At 37.2% G+C, this 21,639-nt stretch overlaps 1 protein-coding gene and 1 long non-coding RNA gene across 3 annotated transcripts; one reads left to right on the plus strand and one right to left on the minus strand.

The window, feature by feature from the left end:
• Positions 1–587: 587 nt before the first annotated feature.
• On the minus strand, positions 588–15,178 carry LYSMD3 (LysM domain containing 3). 2 transcript variants are annotated; one of them, XM_015140401.3, is made up of 3 exons: positions 15,042–15,178; positions 10,341–10,606; positions 588–4,680 (listed from the first exon to the last, which is right to left on the minus strand). In XM_015140401.3, exons 2-3 carry the CDS (start codon positions 10,593–10,595, stop codon positions 4,552–4,554), a joined length of 384 nt encoding a protein of 127 aa, XP_014995887.1. In that variant the 5' UTR covers positions 10,596–10,606; positions 15,042–15,178; the 3' UTR covers positions 588–4,551. The 2 variants fall into 2 exon arrangements, with proteins under 2 accessions (XP_014995887.1, XP_014995885.1); XM_015140399.3 differs by having other exon boundaries at positions 588–4,739.
• A 128-nt stretch (positions 15,179–15,306) lies between these two features.
• Positions 15,307–16,741, plus strand: LOC144341321 (uncharacterized). The gene is made up of 2 exons (XR_013418180.1): positions 15,307–15,811; positions 16,378–16,741. It is a non-coding gene; the product is annotated as an uncharacterized LOC144341321 (long non-coding RNA).
• The last annotated feature ends 4,898 nt before the right edge of the window (positions 16,742–21,639 follow it).

Below are 21,639 nucleotides of genomic sequence, written 5' to 3' on the forward strand. Positions count from 1 at the left end.
AGTGAACCATCATGCCACTGCACTTCAGCCTGGGCGACCAAGCAAGAGTCTGTCTCAGAAAAAAAAAAGAAAAAAAAAATTAAAAAATAAAACCCCTGTAGTAAAAATTTCCATTTTATTTAAAAAATACAATTTTAAGATCAAGATGCATTTGAAAATGGGAAAAAGAAAAAAACAGGGTTTATACACATTCCTCCATTAAATAAAAGCTCCAAAGACCTTTCTCAATTTTTCTGCTAAGAATCTTTTAAACAGTATTCTTGAGGTTGTTTTATAATAAATTAAAACTACATATAAATAGAGCAGGTTATAATCTGTAGATAATGACTCATCTACAACTTCATAGAAATTCCTGGACCATGCCTTACCAGATCTTACCCTGAGGAAAATCCCCCAAAGAACATTCATCTAAAATGTTTTATCTATGTCTTAGAGATAATCCAGGGTATTCTGCCTCACTGTAGCAAACAGGAAATCTGAATTGGTAAACCTCTGGCAATTTGCTGTATCTTACATAATATCTCTGTATTAGTTTAAGAGTAGAGGAGAAAAGCTTTGCTTTATTCAATTAAATTCACTGGCTTCCATTTTAGATTGAATAATAGAAACTTTATTACATGTTACAGATCTTTCAAAATATGAAAAATAAGGGGCAAAAAATTTTAAAAACATTTTACAGATGTACATGCTAACATAATGTTCTAGTTACATTTGTATAAAATACATTATACAAAAGATTTATAGATTTTACATACATAAAAATTAAAGCATTCAGATATTTCTATGATCTAACAGTGCAATATGCACATACGTGGAAGAAAATACTGATTACCTGAGCAACATTTTTGTAATTCAAATAAAAAATGAATCCCATCAATGCACCATTTAAATACAGACTTTAAAAGACTCCACTTTTATCCTGTAACACTGACTAGATCCTTGCTTCATGATATTTCTAAAACTAAGCGTATCCTTCATATTTCCAACTAGGTAATTTTAGAAGTAAATACTTTAAATAAAAAAGAACTAATTACTAAGTAGTGGTTCATTTAAAAAAAACTTCAGGACACTGAGCCAAGCAGGTAGAGTCCAGCAAAAGAAAAGCTGTAAATAAAAAGTCCTTTGGAGAAGATAATTTAACATGAGTCTTCTAATTTTTAATGTGGCCAGCAGAGTCTATAACCACTTTTAAAATACCTTTTGAAAACAGGAACCCCATAACTTCCTAGGAGTGGGATAGCAATTTTATTTTAACCCAGACTTCACAAAACTATCAGCTTTTTCTTTACTTGCTAACTCCAAAATTTTAAGTGAACCAAATGCAGTAATTCTGCTGTTACTTTTACATTGCATACAAGTGCATGCGTGCACACATGCAGACACACACACAGGCCACATGTAAAGCAGCAGATTCAAATAAGGGTGTCAACACAATTAAAATCACAATGTTAAACAATAACTGTGCTTGTTAATTAGTTATACAAGGTAATTTGCATTTGATACAAACTTAACTTACATTAGTACTTTTTAGAAACTAAAATTATTCCAAATGTTTTAAATGCTTAGAAAATTCTTTTCTAAACGGATAAGAACTGTAATTCAATAGGTAACCTTTATACAGAATTATATGTAACTCAAATTATATTCAATTAATTCAAAAATATATAATTTAAATATAGAAAAAAGAAAACTACCTGATGTGTTATAAGGATGTATATTTCCTTCAAAAAAGGATACTCTGCAAGACAAATGGTTTTTAATCAACAAATACACAGCACACCTTATTCCTTTAAAAATAAATAACATATTTTGGAAATCGAACCCATAACAATTTCAAAGTACAACTAGCAAAAAGGTAAGGAATCACTGACTGTAATTTCATCAATTTGATGTAAACAAAGTTCTTCAAAGGACACCTGGCCTGTTTACCCTAAAATAATCTGCATTTTCTTCCTTAAAACCTCATTTTTCAGCAGGCTTAATAAATACAATGTAAACTGACCAGTTAACACTGAGCATAAATTATATCACACTCTTCCTTTCAAGATGCCCAAGGCACATTAAAACTATTTTTTAAATGTTTAATTTGCTAAGAGAACCAATTTGTAACTTCCCTATTAAATACTTGTTGGTAATTGGCTAAGGTCCTCTAATATTTGCAAAGGCTTTAATGTTTGACTTCTTTGTCCTGTCTTTTCCTGATGGTCTTCTGAAAGTACATAAAACTCCACTTGCCATAAATACTTATTCCAACTGAAATTTGAAATATATAAAATGACTTATCAAAAGCCTGAAACATCAACAATTAGGAAATAATGCCCAGAAAATGAGGTGGTATTATATATCTTAAGTATATATTATATACAAAACAGGCAATCCAGACTCCACCAAATCTCATTTCTATTGAAGAATCATTCTGGTTACATTTTTAGAACACATACTTTTAAAGATTAAATGATGGAATCAGTATGCAAACGCTTCTTCCTTAGCCAGACTATAGCCGACTCAACAGATCTTAAAAACAGGCACTATCGGCCAGGCGCGGTGGCTCAAGCCTGTAATCCCAGCACTTTGGGAGGCCAAGGCGGGCGGATCACAAGGTCAGGAGATCGAGACCACAGTGAAACCCCGTCTCTACTAAAAATACAAAAAATTAGCCGGGCGCGGTGGCGGGCGCCTGTAGTCCCAGCTACTCAGGAGGCTGAGGCAGGAGAATGGCGGGAACCCGGGAGGCGGAGCTTGCAGTGAACCGAGATCGCGCCACTGCACTCCAGCCTGGGCAACAGCGTGAGACTCCATCTCAAAAAAAAAAAAAAAAAAAAAAAAACAAAAACAAACAGGCACTATCACGCCCTTTCAAGCAATCTATACACCTTTGGCCTTTGTTTCCCAATTTGATGCTATATGTATAGTTCAGGAAAAAAGTCTAAATTGGGTATTTTCTCTTTGAAAACAGAGGTTAAGGGATTACTAATTTGTCTGTTACAGTTAATATAAAAGACCTCTACTCATTTTTGCCTAATGAACCGTTTTCTTCAACAGACCTCAGACAGTTTTGACCCAATTATTTGTGCTTGATGGTGAAAATGGAGACAAATTTATATAGCCTATGTAACGCATCTGACTGGACCATCTGAAATAATGCTTAATTTTAATTCTGAAACTTGGATTTACTTATATAAAGCAGTAAGGCATTAAATATAATTAAGACATGTTACTGTATGTAACAGCAATGATTTATCACAGTATGTAAGGAATTATTTCTTAAATAATGGTAATATGTACATGTTTAACATTTTTCATCATCAAAACTACAAAAGTGCTTTCAAATATCAGAGACAAATATAATCATTTTAAAAACAGATGCACAGAGGTGAGGTTAAAGGGTCTGTCCTAAAGAAAGCATTCTTAAGACAAAAATTACTGTCAGGTCTTCACCTATTCCAGTGTTCTACTGACTTCCCAACCATAATACATTATTTTGGGGTCTTGAAAATATTTTAATCTATTTCTTGGCCTCTGTTGTAGGAATTATAAATCACTTTCCCCTTTCTCTTTGTATGTATGCTTTCATAGTACATGTGCTAAATGTAATTTTTAAAGGTTTTGAAGTGGTGTGTTACGTATGCTACCATGAATAATTTTAGAATCAAAATTTCTTGCAACTGAATATTTTGGGGGTTCATAGTAGTAAATTTTTTTCAGCTGCAGATAACTGATGCTATCATTCTGCATCATAAATTTAACATTAATAAACTTTTTAAAAATTACCTAAAAAAAAAAAATTTAAACATACATCTTAAGAAAAATGATACATCTTCCAAGTTAAGAACTTCCTAAACACACGTTTAAATTAATTTCTGCTTGAAACATTGACACACCAGATTTATGGATCAACTGCTCTCAACATCAACTAGTTGCTCAAAAAATGTTCAAAGTGTGAAATCCTTTTGTTAAAAACAAAAGCATCTCAATCTCTTTAAATTCTGCCTTTGAAGTGATTATTGGATATAACTGATTCACCACATTCCAGATGCACATGTGACTACTAACGTTTGATTACGAACTAATTGCTATGTTTCGTGTTGAGCAGCAGGTGACTGAGAATCTTGACTATACAGTTTATTATCATCTTGTTGGCCGAAATGTATTCCTTTAGTTGGCACAATTCCATTTTCCATTTCTCTCTGCTGTGATGGGGGTGTGATTTTTGAATGTAAATGTGAAGAGTCCACTGTTGAATGATGACTAACATCCACCTTAGCTAAAATTTCATAATACAACAAATAAAACACTGGTGTTATTATACCTACTATCAACATTATCACAACAGCTGTCCACCACCCTATTCCCCAGTCTGCTCCATAATAGGGATCTTTACGTTGAGTGTTTTTGTTATCAGGTTCAAAACGTATTTGTTGTGCTGTTAAGGCCGATACTACCTCATTGAGGTTCTCTCTCTTATTGTCTGTACACTTTACTATTTGTTCTATGTCTCGGTCTACTTCTTTTAAAAAGCTACCAGCTGAGTCACTGTAAGCAAGAGAATCATTAGCTGGCAAAATTTCCTGTTGTCCGGAAGAGTATTGAACAGATGAATGACGTGAAGTCTGTCTTCCTTTTGGAGGACAAAGTGTTTCGGTCAAGGAACTGAACTTTTTTACTGGAATTTTGATAGACCTAAGGGCAAAAAAGTCTTGATCACTGATGAGATTGTTAACTCTCTTGATATCTGCTACCTGTAAAAAAAAAAAAAAAAAAAAAAAAGCAACATACAACTGAATTCTAAATCAAAATAAAGATAGCAATAGTCATTCATCCTAGTTACTTTTGGAGGAAAAAAAAAAGTTGAACTTAATTATTAGTAGTATTAAGTTGCACCCAGAGAAATTTTAATTTTAGTTGTAGATGAGAATTCTACACCACTTTAGATCTACCAATCTTAGGAAATCACTACTTTCTACTATCACCCACATATATTTGTAACACTAATTAATGCTATTTAAGTAAATCCTAGAATCCTTTGCTGCTTCCCTTTGTGCATCATGCATAAATACCACAGTCCTTCTACTTGTAAACAATTTGTGAAGGAAGGATTATGGGTAGTTATCTTCTTTATTCCCATTTGGAAACTGGAATATAGACAAATGCTACCCAACTAAAACTACCATATTTTATCAAAACTAAGATGCCATAACTCTTAAGATGCAGCATTATTTTATGTATATCTAGGGGGAAAAAAAAGCTTCACCAAAAATTGAAGACGCCACCATTCCAAAAAAAGATGCTAAAATGTGTGGAAAAGCATATATACCTTAGAATTTAAAAAACTGGTAATTTATCCCCCTTACTTCTGAAGCCATTTCCACCCCCCCCCCACAAACTTCTCAGTGTAAATGCATTATTCAACTACCTTCAAGACTAATCACATAAGCTTTTTCTCTATATGTTATCTATTCCTCAACCTGTTTGTATTATCCCATCCACTCTGAGATAACCTGTCTGTACATCCTATTCCACTGTGTTGGGGGAAGAGGGGAGTGTCTGGCAGATTACCAATTGGTATGCCAGGTTCTCCCACCATCTATTAGTCCCATTCATTTCCATCAATGCTTTAATCTAAAACCTAATCATGTAACACCTGATTGATGTCAGAGAGATAAAGATAAAGCTTCTAGTATGAAGCTTAGATTTCTGGTTTGGTCAACTTGAGGGATGATGGCATTCATTAAGAAATGGAACACTGTGGAGGGTAAGAAGAGGATGAATGCAGATTTTAGACATGCTGACTTGGAGCTGCTTGAGATACACAAGTGGAAGATGTTCAGGACAGAGTTGTAGATATATGTCTGAAACTCAAGAATGATCTCAGCTGGAGACACAGATTTGTGGACTATCAGCAAAAATATAATTGAAGTCGGCCAGGCATGGTGGCTCATGCCTGTAATCCCAGCATTTTGAGAGGCCGAGGCAGGTAGATCACTTGAGGTCAGGAGTTCGAGACCAGCCTGGCCAACATGATGAAACCCCATCTCTACTAAAAATATAAAAATTAGCCAGGCATGGTGGTACGTGCCTGTAGTCCTAGCTACTCGGGAGGCTGAGGCAGGAGAATTACTGGAACCTGGGAGGTTGTGGTTGCAGTGAGCAGAGATTATGCCACTGCACTCCAGCCTGGGCAACAGAGCAAGACTACATCTCAAAAAAAAAAAAAAAAAAAAAAAGTAATTGAAGTGAAAGAGGTCAAAGAGTAGACAGATTCACTAGAAAAAGCCTGGGAGAAAAAAACAAGATCCCTAAGGAACTCCAACATTTGATGGGTATGCTGAGTAACAGAAATCCACAAAGGAGATGAAGAATGGCCAGGAAGGGAATATACAATAGTGGTTAAAAGCATGGATAACTGGGTTTGAAGCATGGCTTTGACACTTTCTAGCTGTACGGCCTGGGGCAAGTTGTTTAACCTCCTTGCCATTAAGTTTCCACACCTGCAATAAGGCAGTAATAATACTACCTACATTATAGGGTTGAGGTGAACATTAATGATTTAAATTTTGCAGGACACTCAGAACAGTGATATATAGTATGCCATATAAAAGTTAGCTATTATTAAATGTTAACAGTAGGAAAACCAGAAACCTGAAAATTCAAGGTGGTCAAGCAGAGAGGGTCTTTATGAGGGAGTAGTGAACAGAATCAACTGTAGATTCGTGATCAAGTACAATGAAGACTAAAAGAGGTCAAGCTGGAAAAATTATCTTGCAGTGTATGTGTGGGGGGATTAGAAAGAAAGGGTTGAACAATAACTAAAAGATGAAACAGTAAAGATAAAGGGTGTTTTATCATCTTACTACCTTCACACTGTTTTGTCTTACAGCAAATGAAGATTCACTGACAAATCCCAAAGTTTGACCCCATTCTCTTTAAATGCTCTTTTGCTTGGTATTGTGTACTCCTACTAATCTACTTAATACTCTTTTTGAATTAGGGTTCCAAGGTTTAGTATCTACCTAAGTTATCTCTCTGAATATCCCTATAATGATTTCTATGCTATGCCAACTTCCTTGGTTGCATTCAAGATTCCAACCTTGGACTTTTTATTCTTCTCATCAGTTGTATAACTGACAGATTTTTAATAATTCTTAAGATTATTTCTAAGTGGAATATACCACTAACTACTTACTGTATTTTTTAAATGATAAATCCTTTTATAATACATTTTTTAATTTTTTTGTTGCTCATGCTCCCATCAAAAAGATGCACTGCTTATCTTAACTAATTCTGTTCATCACCTTTCCTACTATAGTGGCTGATATGGTTTGGGTATGTGTCCCCACCCAAATCTCATGTCATCTTATAATCTCCAGTGTTGGAGACTGGCCTGGGGAAGGTGATTGGATCATGCAGGTGGATTTCCCCCTTGATAATGTCCTGAGTTCTTGTGAGATCTGGTTGTTTAAAAGTGTATGAAACCTCCTCTCTCACTCGCTCTTCCTCCTGCTCCAGCCATGTGAAAATGCCTGCTCTGGCTTTGCCTTCTGCCATGAGTAAAAGCTCTCTGAGGCCTCCCCAGAAGCAGATGCTGCCTGCTTTATGTAAAACCTACAGAACCAATAAACCTCTTTTCTTATAAACTACCCAGTCTCAGGTATTTTTTTATAGCAATGTGAGCACAGACTAATACAGAAGCCAATGCCATCTCTCCATTAATGTTAAGCACTTTTCATCATTCTCACTTCACATAAGCAATCAGCTGATATATCCTGTGATTTTCCCCAATACATTTTTTAACACTTCTTTATCCTTATCACAAATATTTTAGTCTAAGTCCTGATCATCTTTATTATTCTAGTAATCTCTTTATTGGATCCCCTTCAATTCATCAGCAGGCCCCTCTGTTGTTCTGCATCAATCCTGTTAAAACCCTACAATAACTGTATTCTCTTACTATATGGATCAAACTTTTCCATTCTGTATCACTCCTGTTAAAATCTTACAATACGTATTCCCTTACTGTATGGATCAAACTTTTCCTCAGTGTCTCAAAGCATTTCATCCCAAATAGTCTGTGCCACTCATTTCTGAAATACCTACAAAAATTCCCTTTGTTGTTTACCATATTTCCTCCTTGAAATCTTTACATCACTGTTGAATACCTGAAACATCTTTGTACCTCATTGGAAATATGACCTATTTTTAATTATTCAGATGGTATGTTAAATTTTCCTAAGATAATTTTCTAGGTTCATTAAAAGAAAGCTAGTATCTTATAAAACCTCTGAACCACAAACTCTCCTCTTGGATCTGTACCTTGATGTTTTTAGCCTTGTCTCTCATTTTGAAGTCTATTCCACCATCTACCTTCTATGACATATTCTGTAATTTATTTATCAATGGTCTTATTTCTCTACAAAACATTTACTCACATATTTATTTACATTTAGAAATAAACTTAGATATATTGTGATGTAATAATGGCAAGAATTGATGTTGCCATACATGAGCAAGGTAGGAGGAAAAAACTACCCAGCTCTTTTACATCAAAAAAATTCATTTTAATAAAATATTTTATTAAATTTTAAAATCAAAATTTGTAATGTTTTGATGAATTGTGAATTGTAATAAGAAATGTGAATTATTGCAATAGTTGCAAATGTAGAAAAAAATACAACCTCATGACCATAATTTTTTTAGAATATAAATATATATAAATACATTTATATAATATAAACTTATAGATGTGTGTTCCTATTGGAGAGAAGTATTACAGGTAGTCAATAAGAGGTTTTTCAAGTATAAAAATACTTTACATCATGAAAAATTTGGGGGGAAGATGAAAATATTAATGAGAAAAAGGGATGATATAAAATCTCATGCTATTAATAAAAGAGCTCTCATATACACACTTTCCACTTTTTAAAAAAATACAAATTTCAGGTAGCAAATCCTGGAAGTACTTAGAATTCTGTGGATGCATTTAAAGAGCACTCTAATAGTCTTATTTTTAAATGTTAATACAACATTCTGAAAATTATACACTTTGTAACTATTTTAAGTCATGAGGAAGAATTTAAGTTCACTTAAAAATGTGCGAGGAGGTACACAGTACATATATTTCAAAATTCTGTTGGGAGTATAAGAACAAAAAGTTTGAAACAAAATATTCTAACCAGTTTCCATATCAATGTGTATATAAAAATATCCTGCTAAGGCCTCAAGATGGACATAATAACACAGAAAAAGGGTCCAAATAGAGTACAGTATCTATTAAAATTAAAAATACACCATTCCTCTTATCTGGCAATCCCACTTTTGGGATCTATCCCACAGAAATAAAGGCACTGCCATTTAAAGATACAGTTGTGATGATATTTGCCACATAAGGTAAAACACCAAGAAAGTCCTGAGTATTAATTAATAGGGCAATGGCTTAAAAATACTGGAACATTGATACTACAGACATTATACAACCATTTAAAATAATAAGTTAGATCTATAAGGCTTTGAGGGATGGTCATGAAGGTGTCCATGATACACTAAAAAATGAAAAATGCAAGTTGCAGAGTAAAATGCGATACAATCCACGTTTAAAAATACAAAGATTAGTAACTCCCCAAAACATGTATATATAAATAAATACTTATGAGCAAAAAAAAAGGTACAGGAGCATGCCAAAGTGTTAACACTGGTTATCTCAAGAAATTGGGACAGGGAAAAACTTTTCCTTATACATTTCCACATTTTTTTTACCACTTGAATAAGAAGATAACATAGTTAAGTGTTGATTTCAATACTGAAATCCGTGGATTTGGAAATACACAGAAATTCAAGTATTTGTTAAAATTTTAAAAAGTAAACATTTACAAATGTGACACAGACACAGATTTTTCTCTTTTTTTTTTTTTTTGAGACGGAGTCTTGCTCTGTTGCCCAGGCTGGAGTGGAGTGCAGTGGTGGGATCTTGGCTCACTGCAAGCTCCACCTCCTGGGTTCATGCCATTCTCCTGCCTTAGCCTCCCAAATAGCTGGGACTACAGGCGCCTGCCACCACGCCCGCCTAATTTTTTTGTATTTTTAGTAGAGACGGGGTTTCACTGTGTTAGCCAGGATGGTCTTGATCTCCTGACCTCGTGATCCACTTGCATCAGCCTCCCAAAGTGCTGGGATTACAGGCGTGAGCCACCACGCCCAGCCCATGTGATACAGATTTCTATGCAAAAAATAATAAGAGCAAAAAATGGAGAAAGGAATAAACAAGGTAAAAAAGGACATGGAATTTATTTCAGTGTGGGTAAACAAACAATTTCTTATGGATTGCATTATGTGATATTAAAACTTACCGTACAACAGTACTGAAGGGCTATTGCATTTAGTGTATCTCCTTCTTGTATATCTTTTGTTAATACTATAATGTCATCAAGTCTATCTCTTGATGTACTTCTTCGGACCTTCTCTTTTCCTCTGGATCGAAGCTCATACATTTCAGCATCCTCCTCCAACATATCATTGTCTGAACAATTTCCAAATGCATGTACTTGACCACTTGACTGAACTCCTGGAAGAGGAAAACTACGATTCTGATGCCTTCCTGCCATAATGTTAAAATCTAGAGGAAAAAAAAAGCAGAGAAAATTTTGGAATGTAGCTGATCCAACTGACTGACAGCATGTATCGTACATTCAGGAGACAATCTTTTGTTTTTGTTTTAATAGTATTCGTTATTTAAACATTAGGTTTAAGTTTTTTTTTTTTTTTTTTTTTTGAGACAGAGTCTCGCTCTGTACCCCAGGCTGGAGTGCAGTGGCCGGATCTCAGCTCACTGCAAGCTCCGCCTCCCGGGTTCACGCCATTCTCCTGCCTCAGCCTCCCGAGTAGCTGGGACTACAGGCGCCCGCCACCGCTCCCGGCTAATTTTTGTATTTTTTTAGTAGAGACGGGGTTTCACGTGTTAGCCACGATGGTCTCGATCTCCTGACCTCGTGATCCACCCGTCTCGGCCTCCCAAAGTGCTGGGATTACAGGCTTGAGCCACCGCGCCCGGCCTTTTTTTGTTTTTGAGATGGAGTCTCACTCTGTCACCCAGGCTGGAGTACAATAGTGCGATCTCAGCTCACTGCAACCTTTGCCTCCCAGGTTTAAGTGATTCTCCTGTTTCAGTCTCCCGAGTAGCTGGGATTACAGGTGCCCACCATCATGCCCAGCCCATTTTTGTATTTTTAGTAGAGGCAGGGTTTCACCATGTTGGCCAGGCTGGTCTCGAACTCTTGACCTCAGGTGATCCGCCGACCTCAGCCTCCCAAAGTGCTAGGATTACAGGTGTGAGTCACCACGCCTGGTCTAGGTTCAGGCTTTATAACTGTTAAAGTACAACAAACATATTTGGCAGTGGAGGCAAAGGTATGGGAAGAAGAGGTAATCTCCTCCTCCATTAGATCATATATCACTAAATACGTGGAGTAATTACATACTAACAAAGGCAAATTGCTAAATTTTTTTGGTAAAAATAGAACTTATAAAATTAAACACTATAAAATATTACATTAAATATAATTTATAAATATAAAATCTTAAATTCCCCTTATTCTGAGTATGTGAAGAAAATCAGAGAAATAATTGTGTTATGTATTAAAAACTTGTGACTATACAACTTATAGCTCTGATGGAATCAAAGCACGTTTTACATACACATACACTTTTATGAATTCAAAACTTTCCGGCTTGTTCTGCATTGTAAATTCATTCAGATTTGGAGTATCTTTTGTATTACTTCCTCCTGGACTTCAGTATTTATATTTAGTGCAGATATGCCAGCTATACAGGTTATGATTTTGCTTCCCTGGAAGCCTTTTAGCCAACTTAAGAGTCCTCATCAACTTCAATTGATGGTCCATAAAGGCTGTGAACAGATCTTAGGTCACTGTGTTCATTTATACTTTAGAAAAAGCATTGTAGGACTGACTGGGAGCTGACCTAAGTTAAAAACATGCATCAATGAATACTTTTTGTTTACTTGCATACTCACTCTCAACTCACCATCATCAAGTTGATCTACTCTCACTAGGAACACAAGAACCTAAAAAACTAATCCCACATTCAGTTTTGGCTTCGTGTTAATTATTCACATAAGAAAGGGAAGATTGCTTTCTGTTCTTGTTGGGAAAGATGGAGAGAAGTAGTAAGAAGCACTTTGGAGATAAAATACTTTGCACTTAAGGTGGTTCAGACATGAAGAGAGGGAGTAAGTTAAGTATCACACCAAGATTTCTGATTTACATAACAAATTGTGGTGCCATTCTCTCAGATATGGAAGAGGAGCTGGGGCAGTAGGTGCATGGCTATGACTATGAATTCCTCTAAGATAGTAAAAAGGAATGGCAAATAGACAAATGGGCTATACAGTCAAATTCAGAGGAAAGGTCTAGGTTAGAAATAAAATTTCATGACCAATCTGCACATAGGTGAAAATGAATCTGTGAGTACATATGATATTACCTAGAGAGTATAGAAAAAGAAAAGAGGGCCCAAGACTGAGCCTTAAAGAAGTCCAACATTCAGTATCTTGGTGAAAGGAAATCAGCCTGAAAATATGGACAAGGAGTGTCCAGAAGAGGGAGAAACCATGGAAGTGTTATGTCATGGAAGCCAAAGCAAAATAACATCTCAAAGACTCACTATTTTTTAATACTATGGATGAGCACCAAGTGAAACAGGAAAAAACAAACAAACAAAAAACAGAAAAGACCAGCTCCAAAAATCTGAGTACATAAAATGGATGACAATAAATTACAAAGGCTGAGGATCCCTAACCCAAAAATCCAAATCTTAAATACTCTGAAATTTGAAATATTGTGAGTGCTGACATGAAGCCACAAATGGAAAATTCCACGTCTTATATTTCAGATTTCAGATTAGGAATGCTAAACCTGTATAGGTATTCTGGTGATGTGCTTAAGTACCCTGAACACATTAGTTTTTCACTGTATTAATGGTATGTCTTTTTTTTTAATTTTATTTTTCCTGTTAAGCGCTTATGTGTGAGTAACTGTAAAAAAATGATTGCTTACTAGTAGCACATAAATTCAGAGTTAGGAATGATGGTAATGCCAAACAACCACAAATTTTCCATAAGGGTGGCTGAGATAGTGACACTTTTGCCTGCTGATGGTTCCAGGTACAAAAACTTTTGTACACGAATTATATAAAATTACCTTCCGGCTATGTGTATAAGTTGAACATGAAACACAAATTTCATGTTCAGACGGGTCCCATCCCCAATATATCTTATTATGTATATGCAAACATTCCAAAATCCCAAGAAATCGGAAACACTTCCGGTCTCAAGCATTCCAGGTAAGGACTACCCAACCTGTACTTTCTATGTAGGCGTATACTTATCATAAAACGCTTTAAAACCATTTAATATAGTTGAATCCAACTCTTGAAAGCCAGTTTCTGACCCTGCTCAAAGGGCAATATTGTAATGCTTTAAAAGCTCAAGATTTCCTATTAAGATAACACAGAGAACTAATAGCTATATGTTAAGTAGATTATTTCAACTGTTCTCTTAAGTGCTACATTACCACCAAGAACTAGGATTCCTAACTTGACAGCTATCAAACTAAAGAAAACTATCACATTTTGTATCTCCAAAGTAGTTTTGAAGTCATGACCACATCTTTTCCTCCAAGGATAACAGTTTTATTTCCACTCATTTAACCAAGTCTTTTTTTAATCTTGTGTCTTTAATCTAGGGAATGTCTATGAACCCTGTAGATTCCAGGCAAATTTTATACATATGTATATTTTTCTGGGGAGAATTTTTATTGCTTCATATTCTCAAAAGGCATCCATGATCAAAAAAGTTAAGACTTAATATACAGCAATTTACACGTGGCTATACCGAACTACTTATGCTGTCCCGTTAGACACTTTCTCCCTAATAATTTGTTCTTAGAACTTAAAAATTGGCTTAGTAGTACAGCTAACTGAAAATCACTAAGCAATGCCCCAAAGCCATTTTAGCTATTTGTTTCTATCAACCTCTCTCCATGATATATTTCTAAATAGTAATTTAAAGGTCAGAACTTCACCTGTCTCACTATCTCTCCACTCCCCTTTATAATGAAATGCAGGCAGCTGGCTATACCTAGTTACAAAACTGGGTATTCTGAATGATCAAGAACTGGCTGTGTCTCCAACCGAAGTGAATAGACAGACCCAGGCAATCACTCCAGTCTACTACTCAGAGATTAGAAAGTACATAATATTTAACTCATCCGGCTCAATTCTATTCACTTCTCTTAATTCTCTTAGTGCAGGAAAAAGGCACGAATTCCCTCTTCAGAAACCTGGAACAAGCCAGCGCGCTACGTAGATTACGAGGGGCCACAAAACAGTGTTAAAGCATTCATCAGCTCAGTCTGTAACTGAAAATGGTTTCCCAAACACCTTCGTACGGTAGAACGGCTGCTGCTGGGTGTTTCGCCTTGACCTTCTTTAAGCAAGAAGCAATAAGAGGGTCACAGGGCACAAGTTAAAGTTGCAAAGGGACAGAATCAAAGGCGCCTTATCCGCTGCCAGGGCCAATTTTATTTTTTAAAACTTAACTTCCTCCCCTCTGTATCGCACGCCTCAAGTTTTTCTTTCCCTGCTATCGTCAGCGAGGATTACGTCTCAGATTCTTCGGTCACGGCATGACACTTAAGCGATGTGACAAGATGCCGTCAGCGAATACTTCACGCCAACATAAAGTTGTGGGAGAAATGCTGTATTTGGGTGGGAAATGAGCTGCCCCCGTAATAAAGCCGGTAGGTGTCCTTCTTCTGAGCCTCAGTTTCCCCGACAGTGTGACAAGAGGGCCTGGCAGGGCTGGTCTGGAAGTTCTTCCCTTTCTCGGGGGTGTCCTCCCTGCGGGCCGAGCCCCGCCCTACAGCACCCACCACACCTGTGGCCGACGGCTCAGCCCCTCCAGTGAGGACGCAGGTGGGGCCCAACCCCGCCCTCCTGACCGGGCCACCCTCACCTCCTGCCACCACCTTTACCTGTCCTCGTTAGCAGGGGACACGCTGCGACGAGATGACCAAAAGGTCCGTCGCCCCCGCTGTCCCGGGCAAGTTCATGGCCCAGCCTCCGCCTTGGGCTGACCCAGTCCGCCTCCGCCTCTGCCGCCAACGTCTCCGCCTTCCGGGCCGTACGCCGCCGCCACGTCCGCAAACCTGAGGTGCGTCATCGCGTCAAGTGGGCGGAGGTGGGAAGGGGCGGGGGAGGAGGCGGAGGGCAAGCCCAGAACGGGGGAGTCCAACCACAGGTCCACGCCCAGCACGCAGGCGCAGGGACTCTGCAGGGGCCCGGGGGCAGGTCCAATCACCGGGTCCAATCCCCAGCCCTGCCCTTACTTAACTCTTCTCCTTCTTCCCCGTCACCTCACTCCCAGCGGAAAAGATCTGGTGGTCAAGTCAGCAGACCGAACCCGCGACCCCCAGCGACCTACTGGCTGCGTCTTTGTCCAGCGACCACACGGAGCTGGCAGAGACTGTCGGAGGCACACTGAGGACGAGCCGTGGCTCAGGATGTGTCCGGGAGCTGTCTTGCATTTTTTTCTTGCTGTGCATCTCGAATTTTCTTTAGGGTGGGGAAGGACACCTCAAAAGCACTGTTGACATCACAGTTTCAGAAAATTGCACCATGCTTGTTACCCTTTTCATGCTGAAGACTTCAGACTGTTGCCGAAGAAGCAAAATACTGGAGAGAAACCCTTGGGGGACCAAGGACGAGGGTTGGAGGGGGGTTGTTTCAACTTTTGTGTTTTTAGGTGAGGAAAGTGAGCCACCTAGAGTCAGGCCCCAGGAAATGTTTTCCCTGGCTGGAGGAGTCAAGGGAGTCAACAAATTGTAATGTAACTTATTTTGGTTTGAAAATTAACTGAGTCATTGGTAGTCACCATTGGACTCTATGAGCTGTTAGCTTGTTAAATAACAAACTCATGACTTCATACATGATTTTTATCACAAATGTATTAAATGAGTATGATAATGTGTTTGAATTTATGTATTTGAATAGCAAAACCCGCAATTACTTTTGCACCAACCTAATGAATGTAAAGCATTTTAATGAATCTGATGTCTCTCAGTGTTGACATTAGAGATGTTGCACTTTGACGACCATGCTAACTGTTACGACAATACCCATTTTAGGCACAAATAGCTGGGGTGCAGGGTGCACAGCAGTGCTTTTCAGAATGTCTGAATATTTATACATTAGAAAGCCTTTGAAGGTTGGTTTTAAATTGTTTTTCAAAGGGTGTGTTTTTGGTTTTCTGGTAAGTGCCTCTGCAAAGGTTAGGAGTTTTGCATTGCAATAGTTTTCTTTTATTTGCAGGGATAGGAACTGTGCTCCCCAGCGCCACAAAAAGAACTGCAGGAGAAGACGACTTTTGAAGAAAGATTGTCTGAGTTGTTCTGTGTGTTGTTGCCCTCATGACATCCCTGTCTGTAACCATTTATCACTGAGACATTCTCTCATCAGCAGACAAAGGATATATTCCCTACTTGATATGTAGGACTTCGGCTGCTTAGCCCTCATGAATGTTAATGGGACTACAACCTTCTTTCTGTCTATAGGTTATTTTTCTTATTTTAATGTCAATAGACAGCGGAATTAATGTGAGTCAAAGTGATAGATTTCAAGCACCTCTATAGGACCAATACCTGTATCCTTCATATAAACAACTTTCTCAAAGATATCTGCATGCTCTTGAATCGTTATTTGTATTTAACAAGGATGCAAATATTAAGCTTTTTATAAAAATGCAAGAATAGGGTTATATTTTATTATTAGAATATACAAAAGAAGCGGTGAGCGTGAATTTTGGCGAAGTTCCAGAAAGCTGGCCAGTAGGAACAAGCATTTTGTCTTTAAGAAAAAGGATGTCCCCAGTGCTCAGCAGAGCCAAAAGGATTTTTAGTGCTTCAAAATCTTATCTGACACAGTTTCTGTTAAAAGGCTATAGATGAAATAATATGTAATTTCTAGGAATATGTTTTAGTGACTAACGTTTAGTTTTTGTAAGTTGCCCCAGAATAGAAGTTGTACTGAAGTGAGAGTGTAAATTGATGCATCCTGTTAGGCAGTATGTATCAAAATTAGAAATGCAATTGACTGAACTATTACATTGCTAAGTAATTACCTTAGATTTACTTACAGATACACATATGTAAGATTTAACAGATATGTTCAGGAATGTTTGCACAGCAATAGCAAAAATCTAAAAACATTCTAAATGTTTATCAGTAGTTGACTGATACTTCTGGTACATTAAAACAATATAATGTTATACTTGGGTCCAAAAGAGTGAAGTTAATCTGGCATTTGCTGATTTATTCATTCATTTACCTAAGAAGTTTTTGTTGAAGAAAAACAGTGCTTAAAAAGACAAATTCCACTTACTTGTGGAGCTTGAATGACTAAAGCATATAGAACTTTAAAATGTTTTTAGTCTATTTTCAGAAGAAAAGATAGGACAGGAGGTATGATGTTATTTCTATGGAATAAAATTTTAAATAAGCATCTCCCATCCTACCCCCCGTACCCTGCCGACACACACACATACACATTCACACACACACACATGCAGAGAGATGCATTTAATTTTTCCATTTGGAAAGTTACTCAAGGAATTTTAACAGTGGCTGAAAAGGACTAGACATGGCAGGGGAGTAGGCAGGAGATTTTGCCTTTTCCTCTTAGAACTTTCTATATAGATTGAATTTTTATTACTACATGCTTTTATTATTATATTAAGAATTAACACATTTTATTTTTAAGTAACTGGACTTGTTTATCTGGAACTAACCTATAATTAACCATCCATCTCTTAGTCATTCCTGAGTCTGTTTGTACTTTGTATTCAAGTGGCAAATGTCTGGAGAAAAGAACCAGATCAATTCTCTCATAAATCAAAAAATGAAAGGGTAACAAAACATTGAATTCTTTTTACATGTCTTCTTGATTTTCCTCTTTCTGATTTCTTTCAACCCTGCTCTTTTACTCTCTCCTCCTTCCTATTATTCCTATTTCTATCCTCTTAGCAGCCTTTTCTGTCCAGTTTCTACTTTTCAGAAGCAGAACTAGAAAGAACTGTTGGACAATAAGGAAATACTGTAAGTAATCTGAAATGAAGTTAAATTGGATTATGGAGTGAAACTTTTAAAAAACAAACAAACAAACAAAAACCTCCTACATCTCTGATCTTCAAATAACCTATGTAGAGAGAAAATTATTGTGTCTTTTCTCTCGAAGTCTTGGAAAAAACCAGACTGGATGATTTGGATATGTTCTGCTAGCATATGTACTACGTGACCTCTCTAGCTGCCTTTAATCCTGTGATTTTTAAACATAGTGATTATTGTAATCATGGCTTTGCCATAATGTGGATAAAAGAAGAGTCACGTATGCTTCAGGAATCCAAAGCTGTTTATAAATGCTAGTAATTAATTCATGGATCCTAAACATGACTTGAAAACAATCATCTTCACATCTTCATCCATGCAGACACGATGAAAACTAGCCTCACAAATACTATCCTTACACTCTTTAGCTAGGTGATTGGTACACATAGAAAGGAACAGTTACATATTTATATTTAAGTAGACTGTAATTTGAAATGCTTTGTTTCCCATGGTCTTTATAATCACTACTGTCACATAGATCAGTGCAGGTGAATTCCCCCGGAACCTTCATCCTGCTTGTTTCTGTGCCTACTTCTTCAGAGATTTAAGATGATAAGATAGAACGTAATTAAGTTCACTAAACCAAAGGAAAACCTGAGGCATGACCCAGTCTATGGAATTGGGTAATGGTAGATAGTGATAACCCAGAAGTGGAGAGCAAGTCAAAATGGAGTACAGAGAGTAGACATCCAGTTTGATTTCTTAGGCCTTCAGCACTGCATTCACAGAGACAGGAAAGCTAGCGAGTGGGGAAGAATAAAAAGAATGGAAGAGGCAACAGCATCTTCTCTTTCTAGTCTAGGCCTTTCCAGATACAGACCACTTCTGTGACCATCCTCAGCTTAGTCAACACTGACAAAACCAAAAAAGAATTTCAAAAGCAAAACTTCCGTGCTCAAAAAATAATAATAGTGAGGTGTATATGCATACCTAAAATGAAGGTAGTTGCTTATCTGACAAAATATAGACAGAAATTACATCTATTCATTCAACAAATGTTAATTAAGCAGCAACTGTGTTTCAAATCCTGCTTTAATAAAGCACTAGGGACATGCAATGAACAAACCCAAATCTTTGCCCACGTGGAGCGTATATTCTTGTGATGAAAGATAAATAAATGAAATTGTGTTAGATGGTGGTAAGTGAATGGAGGAACACTCAATAGGGTAGGAGCTGCAGTGTTTTGGGTTGGGGGAGAGTCTCCACCCTATGAAAATTCTCTCTCCCTGAGAAAGTAGCTGTGCCTGGAGTATTGGAGGAACAACAAAGATACCAGCATGGCTGGAGCAGATTGCCGAAGGAGGGAGCCTTAGGAGAAGAGGTCAGAGGGAGCCAAATGGGATAGGACTCTATCGGCCATTGCAAGGACTTGAGCTTTCGCCCTGAGCAAGACGGGAAACCACTGGAGGGTTCTGAGCAGAGGAGGTCATCATCTACCTTTTAAAAGGATCCCATAGGAAAGTGAGGGCAGCAGCAGGGAGATCAGTTAGGAGGAAACTGTAGTAATTCAGGCAAGAGGGAAGATGTCTCAAATTAGAGAAAAACATCAAATATCACATTGATGTGGATTAAAAATACTTGATTTAAGAATTTTTTTTGAAAACCCCCGACTCTATGAGGATGCTCAATTTTAGTTTTAAAGATATTTTTCACTAGTTCCTTCTTGCATACTTTGATTAATGACTCTATACCGGGGCCTCTTTTCCCCATTAATTCTAAATAAGCCAGATTTACCACTGTAGCAATTGTTGGATCTAAGTAAAGTTTCCATTCCGCCCTCTCACCATGTTTTCTTTTATTTACAGTTAAGATTGAGCTGAATTTTTTCCCCTTCTTCCAAGCCTTAATCCTATCTGGCTTCTAAATCCCTTCAGAATTATTTGAAGCAAAGAATGCCTGCTGATTTCAAAGAAGATTTTACACTTGGACTTACTCGGTGGGGTATATAAGCAAGGGTCGTGGAGGCTTCCTTCCTTTCCATCCAGAACAATGTGTTTGGCAATGATACACACTGATCAATGAGCAATCTGTTAGTAAGAAACATACAAAAGCTCATTTCTTTGATTTGTTGTTTTGAAAAGTACTTATTTTTGTTTGGAGTATTTTTCAGTTTAAAATCTAATCTGTTATTTTGTAGAATAATCAATTTATATTAGTTGAAACTTGATTAACTTTTCTTTTATTACCCTGTCCTTAAGCTCATACTACAGATTTGGTTATATATCGCATAACAATATAAATGAACACTTGTTTTATAAAGATCTCAAATTCTATTGTCTCAATCATTTCATTGAAAGATAAATATTACTACACCAATCTTCTAAGGAAAATTTCTTGTGTGTTATTCCTGGCTTTGGACAGGATAATGTTTATAGGCTTTGTATTTAATGCTGATGCAATAGAAGGCATATTTTAAAAGAATCGCTTTTCTGTATACAAATATTAGGATTGCTTGTAAGGCAAAGACATAAAAGCATTACATAATCTATTCTAGTAAAATAGAGATGTTAGCCCTTTGACTGTATTTGGTTTTAGCAACTGAACAGAATAGAGTTTCAAAATGAGTATGGTGAAAATAGACAAAGGATTTATAGTAAGTTTTTTCCCCCTGCTCTGTGTTACCTCTCATGAGCCTTGTTCATTTTTTTCTCAATATCTGCCATTACTCATTAAAATTCTAGTTTCATAAAAACTACAAGTAGAGACTGCTGTTGCTGGTTGTATGTGTGTAATAAGAGCACTCAAATGCATTGCTAAAGGACTGGAAAACAACAAGGAGATTATGATAAGAATGGTAACCACCACTTCCAACATGTGTAAAGTTAAGGCAGTCTGTGCAAAACTGACATTTTGATAACTATACAAGCTGTTGTCAAAGTATGATCTCAGGACCCCTGCCAATCCTCAAGACTCCTTCGTAGGGTCCTCAAGTATTTTCACAATAATTCTAAGAAGTTATTTGCTGCGTTCACTGAGTTATCACTTGCGTTCAAGTTATTCTTGTACAGCCATAGGAGATGAGCCCATAGGGAGTCAAATGGAATAGGACTTTGTTAGCCATTGTAGGGACTTGGGCTTTCACTCTGAGCAAGACAACAAACAACTGAAGGCTTCTGAGCAGAGGAGATTATCATTTACCTTTTAAAAGGATTTTATAGGAAGGTTAGGGCAGCAGCAGGGAGATGAGTTAGGAGGCAACTGCAGGTCGGGTGCAGTGGCTCACGCTTGTAATCCCAGCACTTTGGGAGGCCGAGGCGGGCGCATCACGAGGTCAGGAAATCGAGACCATCTTGGCTAACACGATGAAACCCCATCTCTACTAACAACAACAACAAAAAATGCAACAAAAAAAAACTTAGCTGGGCGTGGTGGCGGTCGCCTGTAGTCCTAGGTACTCGGGAGGCTGAGCCAG

The sequence above is a fragment of the Macaca mulatta genome, chromosome 6 (genome assembly GCF_049350105.2).
Source record: "Macaca mulatta isolate MMU2019108-1 chromosome 6, T2T-MMU8v2.0, whole genome shotgun sequence".
In the NCBI taxonomy this organism is placed as follows: domain Eukaryota; kingdom Metazoa; phylum Chordata; class Mammalia; order Primates; family Cercopithecidae; genus Macaca; species Macaca mulatta.

Coding starts and splice junctions, on each gene's coding strand:
- LYSMD3 (XM_015140399.3), bottom strand. CDS start 10,595: ATGGCAGGAAGGCATCAGAATCGTAGTTTTCCTCTTCCAGGAGTTCAG. Junction 4,740..10,340: donor CCCTTCAGTACTGTTGTACG/GTAAGTTTTAAT, acceptor TTTTTTTTACAG/GTAGCAGATATCAAGAGAGT.